The 14,419-nt window shown below is 37.4% G+C and overlaps 3 protein-coding genes and 1 long non-coding RNA gene across 4 annotated transcripts in view; 3 read left to right on the top strand and 1 right to left on the bottom strand.

Moving 5' to 3' along the window:
- Window positions 1–1,370, top strand: part of LOC118747369 (neurotactin) — a 46,936-nt gene extending 45,566 nt beyond the window's left edge. The window contains exon 6 of the mRNA XM_036481428.1: window positions 16–1,370. Within this exon, the coding sequence (XP_036337321.1) occupies window positions 16–468 (453 nt within the window). The 3' untranslated portion in view covers window positions 469–1,370. The remainder of the gene's footprint in view (window positions 1–15) is intronic.
- Window positions 1,371–7,423: 6,053 nt separating this feature from the next.
- Window positions 7,424–10,027, bottom strand: LOC118747368 (E3 ubiquitin-protein ligase RFWD3). The gene is made up of 3 exons (XM_036481427.1): window positions 9,404–10,027; window positions 8,201–9,331; window positions 7,424–8,120 (listed from the first exon to the last, which is right to left on the bottom strand). The coding sequence occupies exons 1-3, from the start codon at window positions 9,789–9,791 to the stop codon at window positions 7,561–7,563; spliced, it is 2,079 nt and encodes a 692-aa protein (XP_036337320.1). The 5' UTR covers window positions 9,792–10,027; the 3' UTR covers window positions 7,424–7,560.
- A 1,175-nt stretch (window positions 10,028–11,202) lies between these two features.
- LOC118747366 (cold shock domain-containing protein CG9705) lies at window positions 11,203–13,700 on the top strand. Its single transcript, XM_036481426.1, has 4 exons — window positions 11,203–11,312; window positions 11,396–11,722; window positions 11,916–12,038; window positions 12,102–13,700. Exons 2-4 carry the CDS (start codon window positions 11,586–11,588, stop codon window positions 12,271–12,273), a joined length of 432 nt encoding a protein of 143 aa, XP_036337319.1. The 5' UTR covers window positions 11,203–11,312; window positions 11,396–11,585; the 3' UTR covers window positions 12,274–13,700.
- An 85-nt stretch (window positions 13,701–13,785) lies between these two features.
- Window positions 13,786–14,419, top strand: part of LOC118747367 — a 97,172-nt gene continuing 96,538 nt past the window's right edge. Inside the window, exon 1 of the long non-coding RNA XR_004993949.1 lies at window positions 13,786–14,307. This is a non-coding gene — a long non-coding RNA (uncharacterized LOC118747367). The remainder of the gene's footprint in view (window positions 14,308–14,419) is intronic.

Genomic DNA, 14,419 nt, shown 5'->3' with positions numbered 1-14,419 from the left:
TGGACTGCTGATGAGGTGCGCGCTTTCATCCATTCGTCGAAAATCGGCGCACTCAATCTAACCGAAGAAGCTATACGACTCTACAATGCGACCAACTATCGCAGTTTGGTCACCATGATCACCGACATACGCACCATTTGCCCGCTGCTAACCAATGCGCGCCTACAACCATCAGTGCCCTTCTATGTGGTGCAACAGGGCGAGGGCGAAAACCAATTGGCCTCTGTCGATACAGATGTGCTCGCCATACTGGGCCGCTATGAGCCGCACACTGTTGAACAACGACGATTTGTGTCGTCCATGCAACAGCTATTCTACTATTACATTTCACATGGCACCGTGCCACAATACGAACCGAGTCGACGAGTGTTGTATGTTGCGCAAGATCCGCTGCCACAACAGGATCATCCAAATTGTAATTTCTGGATACGTCATGACATTGTGCCGCGTTATGCACGCGTGGATTAAGGTGGTGTGCGGTGGGCATAAAGGGAGGAAGGGAAGGGAGAAAGCGACTGAGTTGTCCTGCGGTGAGGGAGAGAGAGCGACAAACCTGTTGATAAACAAGTTGATGTGTGTTAAATAGTATGCGAAGCAGGTGGCTGTGGATTTTTGTAGAGCGAAATGAAAACAAAGAGAACAAATTGGGAGCCGTGCAGAGTCCACCGTGGCTGCGGCACATCGATGTTTAATACATAGACAAGCATACACATGCCTACACCCAAATAAAGACCATTCATATAAGAATGCATTTATAGAAACTACAAAACAAAAAATTAAAAATTTGAATGGCAAGCAGCTACTATCCACAACAAATCCAATGAATATCATCTGTACATATATGGGTCAATCCATGTAAAATTGGAATCGACCATTTTCGATTTGGATAAATTTCCGTCAGAACCATATAACGATGTTCTGCAAAACAAATTCTAAAGTTAAAAACCCCAAAATTTTCCGGATTTTGCAAGTTAATTTTTTGGATATCTCAAAATCTATTATATCTACAAAAATATTTCTGGTTTCGTGTTAAAAGCGATATCTGCTACTACATAAAAAAAAAATAAAAATAAAATTTTAAGAATTTAATTTTTTATTTATTTTTTTTTTTGAATTTTGAAATTTAAAAAATCGTAAAACAGAAACCTATGTAAATGTTTGGCTTCATTTTCAAGAAGGTGTATGTTTTTTAAGATATTAATTTTTGAACTTTGAAAAAAAATTTAAAAAACTTTAAATTAAAAATAATTTTTAATTTAAAATTGTTTAACAAAACTTTACTAAGAGTTGGGAAAAAAACTTTGTTCAAAGTTCAAAACTCATTTAAAAAAAAACCCTTAAAATTTCAGGATCTTTTAAAATCAGCTAAAGGCATTGTTTTTATAAAACAAAAATTTGACACAAATTTGTATAAGTGCTCTAACGATATTTTTAAATATAAAGAATAAAAAAGATTTAGAAGTTTTGCTTTAATGATATTAATAATTTCGAAATTCTCAAATTTTTTTTTTTTTTTAGTTATTTTTGATCTATTTTTTTTTTGCAACCCTAAATATTACCTTTAAAACGAGTTCGCAAACATTTTTGTAACTATAATACAGTTTTTGAGATAATCAAATAATAAACTTGCGAAATCCTGAAAATTGAGAAATTTAGAAATTTACATGAATTTCAAAAAAAAAAAAGTTTTCTTTGGCAGAACTTCGTTTTATGATAGGAGAAAATTTCTGACCAAAATATAGCCAAATCAAAAATGTTCGATTTCAACCATTGGTCTATTTGATATGGATTGACCCATATGGAAATAAAAAAAACAAACCTCCATCCCCCACTTAAAATTCAAGAGCAAATTTTGCAAATACATATACAGAAAAAATATATAATATATTGCATGTCAAGTGTTTTCTCTGGAGCTTTATAATCCGATTTTACAAGAAATTTTTGCACTTGAAGTTTTTTTCTTTTTTATACGAAAATTTCTTACTCCGAAACAAAAACAAAAAACATTTAAAAAAATCATGCAGTGTTTATTTGTTTTACTTTTATGCATAACTAATATTAATACTATTGAAAAAATAATAAATAAACAACAAAAACACTTAGTGGCTAAGCAATGCTAGTTTTTATATGTATGTAAATTTAAGTTAAAGAATAAACGAAGTAAAAGTAAGAGTTAATAAATTTAAATTTATTTATGTGTAAATTTACATAAATGAAATTATATTCGCCGCGCGCGCAGCGAGTTTTGAAATCATTCGATTCGAATATACGTGGAAAAAATCTCTAAGTTAAATGTATGATTTTTTTTTTTTTATATACAATACATATATAAGTTCGTATTTTATGTATGTAATATTAGCATAAACAACACAAACACAAAAAACATAAACATACACAAAAACACTCATATACATACATACATACATACATACAAACATACAAAAATGCAAATACAATTACATTAAAATAAAATAAATAAAAAAAAACTGTAAAACAAATTACTTGAAAAGTTAAAAACCAAACCAAACATGTTTTTTCTTAAACTCAATGCCACAAGATTCGTAAGGCGTTAGACAAAATCCTACTAATCAGCTAGTACATATGTCGCAGAATCCGACTCGGAATTAGTTTCTGTCGAAAATAAAAACCAAAACCTATTTCAATTGCTGCCGTGAAAATCTATCGAATTTTTATTTTTCTGTTTTCTTTCACAACTTAAAAATTTTTACCAATTACTAATTTGAAAGTGAAGTTGCGCGTTTTACTGGATAAAATGTAAAAAAATTTTGGAACTTCAAAGTTAAAGACCAAACTACTTAAATAAAATTTCAGAAAACTTGAAATTTCTTCCAATTCTGCTTCTTCGTCTTTTTATCTTCGTTTTCGTAGTTTTTTTCGGAAAATTTTCTTAGCGAAACTTGGTATGTATACTTCTTTTCGACGTAGGACGAATGGTATTGAAAATGGGCAAAATCGGACAATAACCACGCCTGCCTTCCGTATAACGGTAGTTTTCAGAAATACGAAATCTTCTATAAATCAGTAAATACCGAAGCTAATTTATTCAACATTAATGCTTGCAACAATTCTCTAGATCAAAATACGTTTGTGATAAAATTTTGGAAAATGGGCGTGGCACCGCCCACTTATGATCACATATAAGTATATCGGTAACCGTTCGACCAATATGTACAAAACTCGGTGTGGTTATTGTGCTTGCCACATAAAAGCAATACGCTGAAAATTATTGAAATCGGACTACAATTAAGGCGCTTTTCATATAACGGTAAATTTCAGAAATGCTTGAAACTTCGATATTTCAAAATTTAAGGAGGCTTATTTACACAAAATTGATACTAACAACGATCCCTTGAAAAGAGGTAACATTATTATGGAATTTTGGAAAATGGGCGTGATACCGTCCACATATAACTACATAAGTTTATCGAAGATGTTTGAAATAGGGATAAATACACCCCTGCTTTTCAAGTAGCGGTAGTTTACGGAAAGGTGAAAAAACTATATTTGATACTTGCGCCGGGTATCTAATGTTCGGCTCCGCCCGAACTTAGACTTTTTCACTTGTTTCTTATATAAAATACCTGGAAAACTTTGAGCGCTTTTAGCGACCTCTAAATACTTTTTGATTTTTGATAAAAAATAGGCGTATATTTTTTCGATATAGAACAATCCTAGGGGGTGAGAGCATTACAATTCCAACTTTACTGTTTTTGGACCACCCTAAGGTACATATGTACACAAATACAAATTTACTCTTATTCTTGTAGCTTTAACAATTCAAACTAGCTATTTATGAAATTCACTCACCCAACTATAAAAGAGATATAACTAGGGAAAAGTGCATATACTAATTTATAAAAAAAAAAAATTATCATGGTACCTATTATTATTATTATAATTATACCATGAAAATTTTTTATATTTGTATGTATATTTGCTTGTATTAAAAAACTTAATAATGAAATATATGAAACATAAAATAAATGTTTAAGAAGTATATTCTTTAAAATAAGAAGGAATGGTAATTTCTGGCAGATGAAGTCCACAGGCGTCATGCCTCCCTTCAAACCGACTTTGATGGTGGTGCGACATACACATGTCTGTATTTCGCTCGTAAGTTCGTAAAGATTACTCGTGAAGTGTCTACGAAGTAGCGCTACTTCCAGCAAGTTGCTGTTCTGTTGTTTCGTTCGATAGATACATATGTAGATATAAATTGAAGAGGTATACACGACGACCTAGTAGGCCTATTGTGTACTCCACTAAATACAATACATCTCCTATTCCTATAGACTCCAGGCAGTCCAAGAGATCTTTTGGGGGTAAGAACTGCATGTGCTCTCTCTGGCCACATTAAGCCTTTGCTGTTCATTCGTCGCCTCGCTACGGCATCACATTAAATGAGCAGGTGCAAGCATGTCCCCCCTACCGTAAGTGTGTTTGGGCCTATCGCAAGGAATGGCTCCGGACCTATTGGAGCTGGGGCCGTCGATATTCTAGTTAAGCCGTCCAATATCTCATGTCTGCCACAGGTGGTGATTGGGCTCCGGCATTAATAGGCCGGGCGTCGTGATAGGTGGTAACCAACTCCCTATGAATGCCGTTGATCACTCTTCGGTACGTCGTCGGGTCCAGTCCAGTTGGTCGATGTATGTGCATATGTCTGGACAGCGTCCATATATGCGAATAGATGGCCCTGGCGTGCCTAGGCGGAGGCTCCTGTTCGAGCAATGGTCTGTTGGGTGCTCACGTCTGTGGCATACCACCAGAAATTGCTTGCTGAGCATTTTGTTGTGCTCCCTTACGGGAAGCATTTGGGTCTCGTTGTGTTGGTGGTGGCTCTGCCGCTGTCCAGAGTGTGACGTTATGACAAGTCTGTGGCTTCGTTCATTGCTTCGAACTAGTCCCCAGTGACCAAACGTCCGGCCAATTGCCTTGTATGATGCCAGCAACGTTTCTTTGTCTTTGCCCCAGGTGCTGCCAGCCACCGACTTGAGGACCTTGTTGCGGCTCTTTACTTTGTTGTTGTAGCGGCTACAACAACCCCGCCCAGGACGGTTGGTATCTCAGTCGTTGTCGTCAAGTTCCACTAACGGCAACCCTAAGAAGCGTGCAGCTTCTGTGGAGTTTGTCCACAGGGACAAGGCCGTTAGGGTTGTCGGGTTTTCCGGGCATGCGAAGAGATGTTTCGAGTCATGTGGGGTCTCTCCGCATGCCGGACACTCATTCGGCACATCCTCATTCAACCTACTCAGGTAGGAGTTCAACCTGCTGCAGTAGCCGGAGCGAGGTATGCCTAGAACGGCATTCACAGGTCTAGAGTCTACATAACTCGAGACTGAGTCCCTGTGAATGCCGTTCAGGGCCTGTCGGTAAGGCTCTCAGCTCTTTACTTTGTCGACAACTTCGGTTGTGTGAGCGGAGAAGCAGCGCGGACTATCGAAAGTTACTCTGAGATATTTCGGGTTATTCACCGTCGGAATTTGTACGCCCTCGACGTGAATGCCTAGTTGAAACCTGACCTCCTTCGTCCAGGTGGTGAAGAGGATCGCCGTTGATTTCGTTAGGGAGAGTGTTAGGCTCCTTCCAGTGAAGAAGCGAGTAAGCTCGGAGAGATAGCCGTTTACTTTTGACCACAGGTTATCAATTCCATTCCCGGACGCCAATATGTAGCAATCGTCAGCGTATGAGATCAGGGAAATTCCCTCCAGTAGCTAAGGGAGCTTCGAGATGTAGAGGTTAAACAATAAGGGGGAGAGGACGCCACCCTGTGGAACCCTTTGTTTGATCCTTCTAGGTTTTGAAGTTTGTCGCTTGGTCGATACACGGAGCAGACTCTGTGTGGACCAAGAGCTACTGGTTAGACCCTACACGGTATATAAGTGGAGAAGGGTGAAAAAGCACCGGGCGAGTTGAATAGTTGATCATCCGCTGGATGCTTGCTGCACTAGCATATTGCCCGAGTTGGAGGCCGTGGATGGAGAGCGTCCCATATGGCGTGGGCAACTAGGGGTCATATACTTTGCAGTCCACTCCCTATGTAACCTAAGGCCGGAACAGGTTCTTAGGTGAATTCATCCGTTGCAAGGATTGCACCTAACCGAAGTAGTAAATACCAGCCCGAAGCAGAAGGATTGTGCAAGGTGTTCCTCTAAGGGATCGCCAAAACAGAAGCCCGTAGCCGGATAAAACCCCTTCCGAGTCATTCCGATGAATCGTGAGAATTATGAATATACATAATTGCCTATATAGTATTTTCCTTAACTCTAGAAAAACTTCAATTTTTATTTTTAACCGACTTCAAAAAAGGAGGTTATCAATTCGTCGGAAAATATATATTATTGTCGTTTTAAATAACCATCTCATTTTCAGGGCAACCATCTTCCCTGACAAAGCTTCACAGGGCAGCGAATGTGCCTTTTTGGCTGTAACATTTTAAGAAACGAACACAAAATTTTCTCAATTTTGGCTTTCATTTAGAATCGACCACAAAAAGAGAAAGGGGCAATTAAAAGGCGATATTTTTTTGGTAGAAACGAAAACGCCATCAGCTTCTTTTATGTTCTTAAACCAGAGGTAGTCAATAAGAACGCCACAAGGCAATACATTTTTATGTTCACATTCAGTCTGAGCAAAATTTTATTATCATATTTATGAGTTTATTATTGTACATATATATATTTTTTGCTTTAGCTTAGATATAGACTTAATGATCACAAATATCATTTGGTTGCTGTATCCACATCTAACCTACATGGTTAATTTTACAACAAGCTAATAATGAAAGAACGACAACTTTTATGAAATATGTAAGCTCATTGTGAACCTGCTAGGCTCAAAGTTGATAAAAATCTCATAATCTAAAAATAAGGAATATTTGGGAGTATCAGTAAGTGAAAATACAAAAAAAATCCTAATAAAAATACATACCGTCGCCTGGGAAAAAGATTGGCGTAAGCGCCATTTTCACGATTTGTAGTTCTAGATGCAGTTATATATTTCGAAATAAGGTCTTTCGATTGGTGTTATCAGTTTTTATATATCTCTTTTAGTTTCCAAGATACTGACTACAACTTTTCCGATAATTTAGTAGAAATTTAGTTGGTGATGCAGTCATATTAAACTAATCAATATCTGAAAAATATTGAGTAAAAAGTGTCGTTAATTTGGTAGAAATTGTTTTCACATTTTGTCGTATTTCATGCAAAGTGGCTGCCAAATTGTGGACAAAATTTTACTAAAGAAAATCCTTCTTAAACTCAAAACTAATTAACAATAAACATTAAAAATTAAATAATTTAAGTATTTGGTGAACTAGTAACATTTTCAGAGACTTTGGAGAAAATCTATCTTCGCGTTTTTGAGAAATTACATTCCAAACTTCAATCGCGATTTCCCACAACCTGCCGAAATTAACATACGACAATCTTTTACCCAGGCGACGATACGTACATACATATCGGCATATATCAACAAAAAAAAAATACTACACAATGGTAATCAATTAAGGATGTTGTTATTAAGCTTTTGCATTTCATACTATGTATTTGAGGAAGTCAGTTTATACATGCGACATTTGGTTTCGGATAGACCTGCCAAATAAGTTGCATTGTTTACATAAACTGCACATATATCATAGATTACTTCCTGTGCTGGCATTGTTTGGACGCGCTGTTCTCGTCGCACATCGAACAATGCTAACTGTTTGACGTCTTGTATGTAGCCGGCTACTAGGGTATTCGCTTCTACGGCAACTTGAGCGCAACGTGTCATTATTGGCGTCGCTTTCGAACCATGAAATGTTACTTTCACATTTATTAAAGGTGTGTCGTCTACCTTCTCCAAACGTCCAACAATGTAGCGTGATTGTGGGTGACGTACACTGCATCGCGCCGACACAAGCAACGTTTCTTGGGCGGCATCATAATGCATTGAACTAAAAGGGCCCTCAACATTGAGCCGGGTTGCAATCGTTGTGGTGCTACCATCAGTGTATTCGTAGAACCAAAGTGACTGCAATTTGCAGACGAGAAAACCACCATTAGGGAAATGACTGCCGGGAAACACGCTGGCCACATTAATCACAGTGCTAAAATCTCCTATAAATACAGTTGAAATAAGAAATATACCATGACTTACATATACATACACATAAACACGTATTTACATCAGCACGTACCTTCAGTTTTGTACTCCTCCAAAATGTTATCTGAAAAACGTATATCGTATGTGTATGTGCTGCCATTTGAGCTGCCTAAATACAGCACATTCTCTCGATCCTTGCGGTCCATTGCACAAGCCCAGAGAGTTTTCTCGCCTGGTTCAAATATGGAAACCACTTGACGCGTACGCAAATCAAACAACTTTGATCGTGTCTCCATGCTAGCGACTGCCAGCAATTGTTGGTCAGCGTTTAGACACATATCGCGTAAGAGCTTTGTCGAAGCATGCAGGAACGTTGTGGCACGAAATGTGGCCATATCGATGAAGCGCACACCATAACCAGGAAAAAGACCCTGTGCGCTCTTCTGTGACGCCAAAATTGATGATTGCCGTGCGGCGTGTATTATTACACGACAACCAGGCTCACGCGTTATCGTGATAGTGGTCTCGAGATGAAGTCGATGCATCTGCAGTCGTAACAGTTGCTTGCCATTGGCAAGATCCGCCTCATAACTAAAACTGCCGCTACCACCACCACCAGCCCGTAGCAGCTGCTTCATACGTTCATTATCGGCAGACATGGACTCCAGTTGCATGGCTACAACTTTATTTGTCATTTTCAATGCCGCGACTTCTGTTTGCAGTGATTGTGAACGTCGACGCTCCGCCTCCAATTCGTCGCGCAATCGATGCTCTTCACTGCGGTCAATCGCGCGCAAACGTTTGGCATATAAGCAGCGAATGTCGCGATTTGTGGCTTTTGCTTTGCATTGCGGGCAGGCCTTGATACCTGACTGACGTGCACTCTCTGTTAACCACCGTCGAATGCATGAATCGCCGAATAGATGGCCACATCGCAATGACACTAGGCGATGTTCACCTGACATTTCCCAGTTGTCCAGACAAATGGGGCACGTCATACCTTCATCTTCTTCATCACCTTCACCGCCACTACCAGCGCTTGATTTCACGCGCGGCGTAGTGGATTTTGAAGTGCCAAGGCTTAGGCGTTTACGTTTCTTGGGTGGTGATGGGGAGACTAAATTCACTGCAGAACCCTCAATGTTAGCTTCAATTGTGCCGGCAGCTTCAGTAGGGACACTAGGGCCAGCCATGGGATCTGGTGGTGCCGGTTCAAGTAAATTTCCTAAAACAAAGCATATGTTAAAAAGATATATTAAAAGCATAAATTGTATTCACAGAAAATAAGTATAAGTACCATTATCTTCCGTTTCATTGCCTGCATTTTGTCCTTGTGGCGGTCCAACACCTAACATTTCTTGTTCTACTTCGGCCAAGTCATTAGCTGCTTCGTCATCTGCGTCTGTATTGTTATCATCGTCGACGTCCCGCTGTGTATCCTCCGATTGTTCAGCACTTGGTTCGGCTTCCGTTTCTATATCGCCCCCATCATCATCCTCACTGATTCCTCTGAGCGCTATGTAATCATGGTCTGTATTTTCAACACGTCCGTGACGCAATCTGGTTCTTCGACGACCAGGATAACGAAATTCTATGCTTGAGTCGTCACTGGAAGTTGAACGTGTACGACGGGCGACATAATTGTGATCTCCTTGTGATTCACCATGCGATCCCGAATCTTGCATTCTATTCCGGTAACAATCTTTATCAGCATTAAACAAAATTATCTGCCGGATTTCGAGGGTAAACTTTACATTTGTGCATGGATTTTAAAGAAGAAAATTCACAGCAAAATATAAACCTTTCCGGGAGTTTGAATCAAAAGCGGCGGTCGAGGTATGGAGCTCAGTGTTGTACTTTAATTGTTTACAAAACAATAATTTTACCTAAATGGGTAAGGATTTTCGGAAATTTTGCTATAAGGAGAAAATATGTTCAGCCTTCATCTCGTAATATTCATTTCATTAGTTATGAAAATAACTTATTGGAATAAATTGCGTATTAAAAAGAAATATATATAGTACAATATGGCCCAAATGTTATAATTTCGGTACAAAGTTGTACCTTAACTGCCACCCTGTTTGTTGTTGTATGTGCTGCCACCTGAACAATTTAGTGGTTTTCCTTAAACTCGTAAAGTCTTAAACCGTGTAAAACTCGTAAGCTTGCGAGTCTTTTATGTGAACACCTCTTTGCGAAAAGATGCAAGTAGGTGCGTAAAATGACTGTTTGACAGATCAACCAGGATTTTGTGAACCAATTTCTGTTTCGTAGTATTTTCCATAGCATCCCGCCATCTTGTCTCTATCACTCTTGGCTAAAATACAATTAAAAATTACGAAAATTAGCACAAAACCTAAGTAAATACAGTTAGTGGATGAAATTCATTCACTTTATTCGGTATAATTTTCTTCATTTTTTTTTCATTATTTTATCAAACATTTTAGCATAACAATTTCGGCGTCTCGGCAACATTGAAGTTTACGGGGTCGTTTGCGCCTCGTTTGCGTTTACGAGGCTCGTAAATTTGCGCGCTTTACGAGGTTTACGAGGCTCTCCTATTGATTTTGGAAACTACAAATTTTCTGAACATTTACAATAACCAATGTGACTTTTTTTTAAAGAACGTAAATCGTAAGCCAAATATAAAATGTAGGCTATCTACGTTATCTACGTATAATGTTATCTACGTTCTTTGTGTTTACCAAACCAAAACCGCTGTTCTATTAAGACCACATTTTATGAATTCGCATTGGGATTTTTGCTATATTATTATGCCATGAGTAAAGCAGGATTTCCAAATCATGCGCATAAAAGTTAAATTTGGTCTGTGAGCAAATCAGCCATGTACAAAGGCGGATGAACAAAATTCGTTCCACAAAACATCATAATCCTACTCTCTGGGAAACACCAATAACAAAATGGGGGCTTAAAATTGTCGTACGTTTTCATGCGTTGTCATGTATGTTTTTCATACGAATATTTTTATTCAACCTAGTTATATGCCAATCGTCGCGCCTACGTTACGCATGTTATGGGGGCCCGCCTTCAGCGAAATTTGGATGAAAATAGCTTTTTGAGTTTACGCTCGATATGGCAACGTACTTAAGTAATTTGCAAAGCCGATTGTCAAAGTCAGTGCAAAAAATCACTTTGGGATTTCGTGGCGTTCCTTCGTTATTTTTTCATATAAATTGTGGAAACTGGTAAATTTATGTTTTCAGTTCAATTTAATGCTTTAAAAGTAAGTAAATATAACTATAACACGAACATTTTTCTATTCTCCCAGATTTGCTGTTCTCAGACTTTAGCCAGACCCACCCGCCTCAACACCGCCTATCCGAAGACTTGTATATTTCACCAAAGCTGACACATTCCGCACTACCTCGCACCCCTTCTAAATAAATTGGAGCTCTACTTAATTGGAAACGAAATTATACAAATTAGCTCGTCAATAAGGAAAATATTCAAACGTGATTATGTCTCAACTAAATACATCGGAGAAAGATGCGGCTGGTAAACCGCCCGCCCATCGGCAACAGAACGCCCACAGCCCCAATTTAACGCTGCAGCTTCCCAGTCCAATTATAACTAAGCGCACACGCACTGCCTCAACGTAAGTTATTTTCTTTCCATTTTAACATGCTTGTACATTTCTCCAGTTTTCTACAATTATTCATAACTTTGAATATATGAGCAAACTATTAAATTATTGCGGGATTTCCATTATTATATGCCCCATCTCTTGTATCTTTTAATTTGTTTTAAAAATATTTTTATAATAATAGTTCATAAAAAAAAACTTATAGCTCTGCTCGTGCTTTGGAAAATCCAATTGAAACTGGTATTGTAAAATCGTTCAGCCGCTCAAAAGGACATGGGTTCATTACACCTAAAGCTGGTGGCGAAGATCTTTTCTGTCACGTTTCTGAGTAAGAATAATTCTTATTTTTACTCTTATCGTTTATATTATTAACTGTTTTGTTACATTTCAGCGTCGATGGAGAATATGTGCCACAGGCCGGCGATGAAGTAAGATACCGTTTATGTGCGATTCCGCCCAAATTCGAAAAACATCAAGCAGTACATGTACAAATTATTAACTTAACACCAGAAGTGCATCATAAGTGGGAAGAGCCTGTTTACCCAGAATCTCCTGCTCAGTAGGATAATGCTACAACTTGATACTTTGCTGATTTCATGCCATAACATTTGCGGCACCCATAAAAAATATAAGTGTATAGTTTAATAATTTTTGAAAAGACCTATAGGTTTATAAACAAGCAGATTACTTCAGAAGGGAGCATTTTGTATGTACAGATAAAATTTTAGAGTCATACCTCCAACTACATGTGTAAATATTATTAACCAAAAAAAATATGCGCAAACAAAGTATAAACAACAAAAGCTAGCGAATTCCATAAAAAGAAGATCAAACTTGGAGAAAAATTTTTGCGTGGTATACAATCTACAAGTAACAATATAAAGTGTTTATAATTGTTCCGAAAAAGTCTCGGTAAGCTACAAGATGAGTCATTGAACTTTTTTATGCGCATCAGTTTAAAAGTAAAATGCAGTGCCAGAAGCAAACACGAAATTTCGTCCAATACACACCATAGAAAAATAAACAGCAAAAAATATACAGAGGCACATAAACATAGAAAACATTAAATAAATACACTCAAAGTAAATATCAACAAATTGGCAAACATCTTACATTGCTCGTGCTCCCAGCTGATACAAATTTATCTTTGATTACATTTTCGATTTTTTATCATATGCATACATATACATATAATAATACTTCAAATGCTTGAATTTAATCGCCCTATCTATCTATCAGTAAGTAGGTTATCAAAATATAATCCTTAAATTTTTTCTAATCCGCATTGCATTGTGCTACACACATATATGAAATTTTGTTCAATTGTTCTACTATGTCTTGGCGAATGCACTTAATTTAAAGTTTGTATTAAATAATCATGCATACATGCATAGATAGTATTTCTACATTATAACACTTCTTCTTATATGAAGATAATTCATTCACTTTGTTACTTATCAAGAAAAAAATGCAATATGTTAAAATTTGAAGGACTTTTTTTTGGTTGTTTGTGTTTGTTGGTTGTTCCCCGGTCGATGTTGGTAATGTATTCTTAAATGGATTTCCACGACGGAAGTTGTCAAAACCATTAATTATTTAGGACAAATAAAGTGACTGGCTTCCGTCCAAGCAACGCAAAATATGTGGCGTGTTAGGCTTCTTATTTTGTAAGTTTGCGATATATTCTTCCTTGTTTATGGTTGTAAATGCTTATGGTTAGATTCGATAAGCACAAATAGGGAGTGACCATATCTGATACAGGATGGGTTTAGGAATACATCAAGCTAAAACACCAATCTCTTTCATTTCTAAACTATACAGTCGAAACTTTGGTTCAAATTAGTTGGCGAACAAATAAAGTGCCTCCCATTTGACGAACAAAGGATATGCCCCATCAGTATTTAGTGGTTTACAAATGTGGGTACTGGTTATTTTTGATATACAAAAATATATAGACAGATTCTGCTACTCACTTCCGAGTGAATTTCAATTAAATTCGTTTTGACTTCAGATTGGCAGGGGTTAAAATTCACTCAGCTTCAGCAATTCACTCGCAAATTTGATTGAAATGAAATTCCCTCGGAAGTGAATTTCGAAACCCGGCTGAATGGCTAATTACAACACTGTAATTTCCTTTTCCAGAGTTGCACAATGACCAATGCCACTGAACACACCCCTCCGGCATCATGCGGTAGCACTCACAGACAACTTGCAGAAATATCGTTTTAAAGCCACATACTATTACATTAGTATCTCGAACAAAATTTATTATAATTCTTTTAATGTTGGATAATTGAAACAAATGCTTCGCAATTTTATTTTAATCATTTTAAGTTTTTACTAAATAAAAAATGAGTGGCATCACCATTGACAGCCACTGTCAACTGGCAGCAATTGCGCAAAGAGGATAACTGGCAACACTGTTTTGCTCAGTCTCTGTGTGCGGTTTGTGTGGTGCGTGAAAAATTTTCCCGTTTTGTGTTGGTGGATAGCGGAAACTTGAAAAGTTGCTCTTTCTAATTGAAAATTATTGGGGAAAAGTGCTTTAAAAACATAAATTGTATTAATTTTCGACGCATAAAATGCAAAATATTTGCGTAAGTTAAATTTTCGCTTTTGATTGTATGAAAATTCCGAGTGAGAAAAAAGTTGTTGCTTGCAGCAATGCAGTGTGAAAGCTATGAAAACGCAGTATAAAGTAAAAAAAAA

Source organism: Rhagoletis pomonella, unplaced genomic scaffold (genome assembly GCF_013731165.1).
Source record: "Rhagoletis pomonella isolate Grant_MI unplaced genomic scaffold, Rhpom_1.0 Rhpom_scaffold_00011, whole genome shotgun sequence".
Lineage (NCBI taxonomy): Eukaryota > Metazoa > Arthropoda > Insecta > Diptera > Tephritidae > Rhagoletis > Rhagoletis pomonella.
This window is presented reverse-complemented; position numbering and strand designations above follow the sequence as displayed.

Bases quoted from the DNA above. Each gene is read 5' to 3' on its own strand.
- LOC118747368 (XM_036481427.1), bottom strand. From the start codon at position 9,791: ATGCAAGATTCGGGATCGCATGGTGAATCACAAGGAGATCACAATTAT. The intron at 9,332-9,403 runs GTACTTATACTT...GCTTTGTTTTAG, and splicing joins CAATGAAACGGAAGATAATG to GAAATTTACTTGAACCGGCA. The intron at 8,121-8,200 runs GTACGTGCTGAT...CTGTATTTATAG, and splicing joins GGAGGAGTACAAAACTGAAG to GAGATTTTAGCACTGTGATT.
- LOC118747366 (XM_036481426.1), top strand. From the start codon at position 11,586: ATGTCTCAACTAAATACATCGGAGAAAGATGCGGCTGGTAAACCGCCC. The intron at 11,723-11,915 runs GTAAGTTATTTT...AAAAACTTATAG, and splicing joins CGCACACGCACTGCCTCAAC to CTCTGCTCGTGCTTTGGAAA. The intron at 12,039-12,101 runs GTAAGAATAATT...GTTACATTTCAG, and splicing joins CTTTTCTGTCACGTTTCTGA to CGTCGATGGAGAATATGTGC.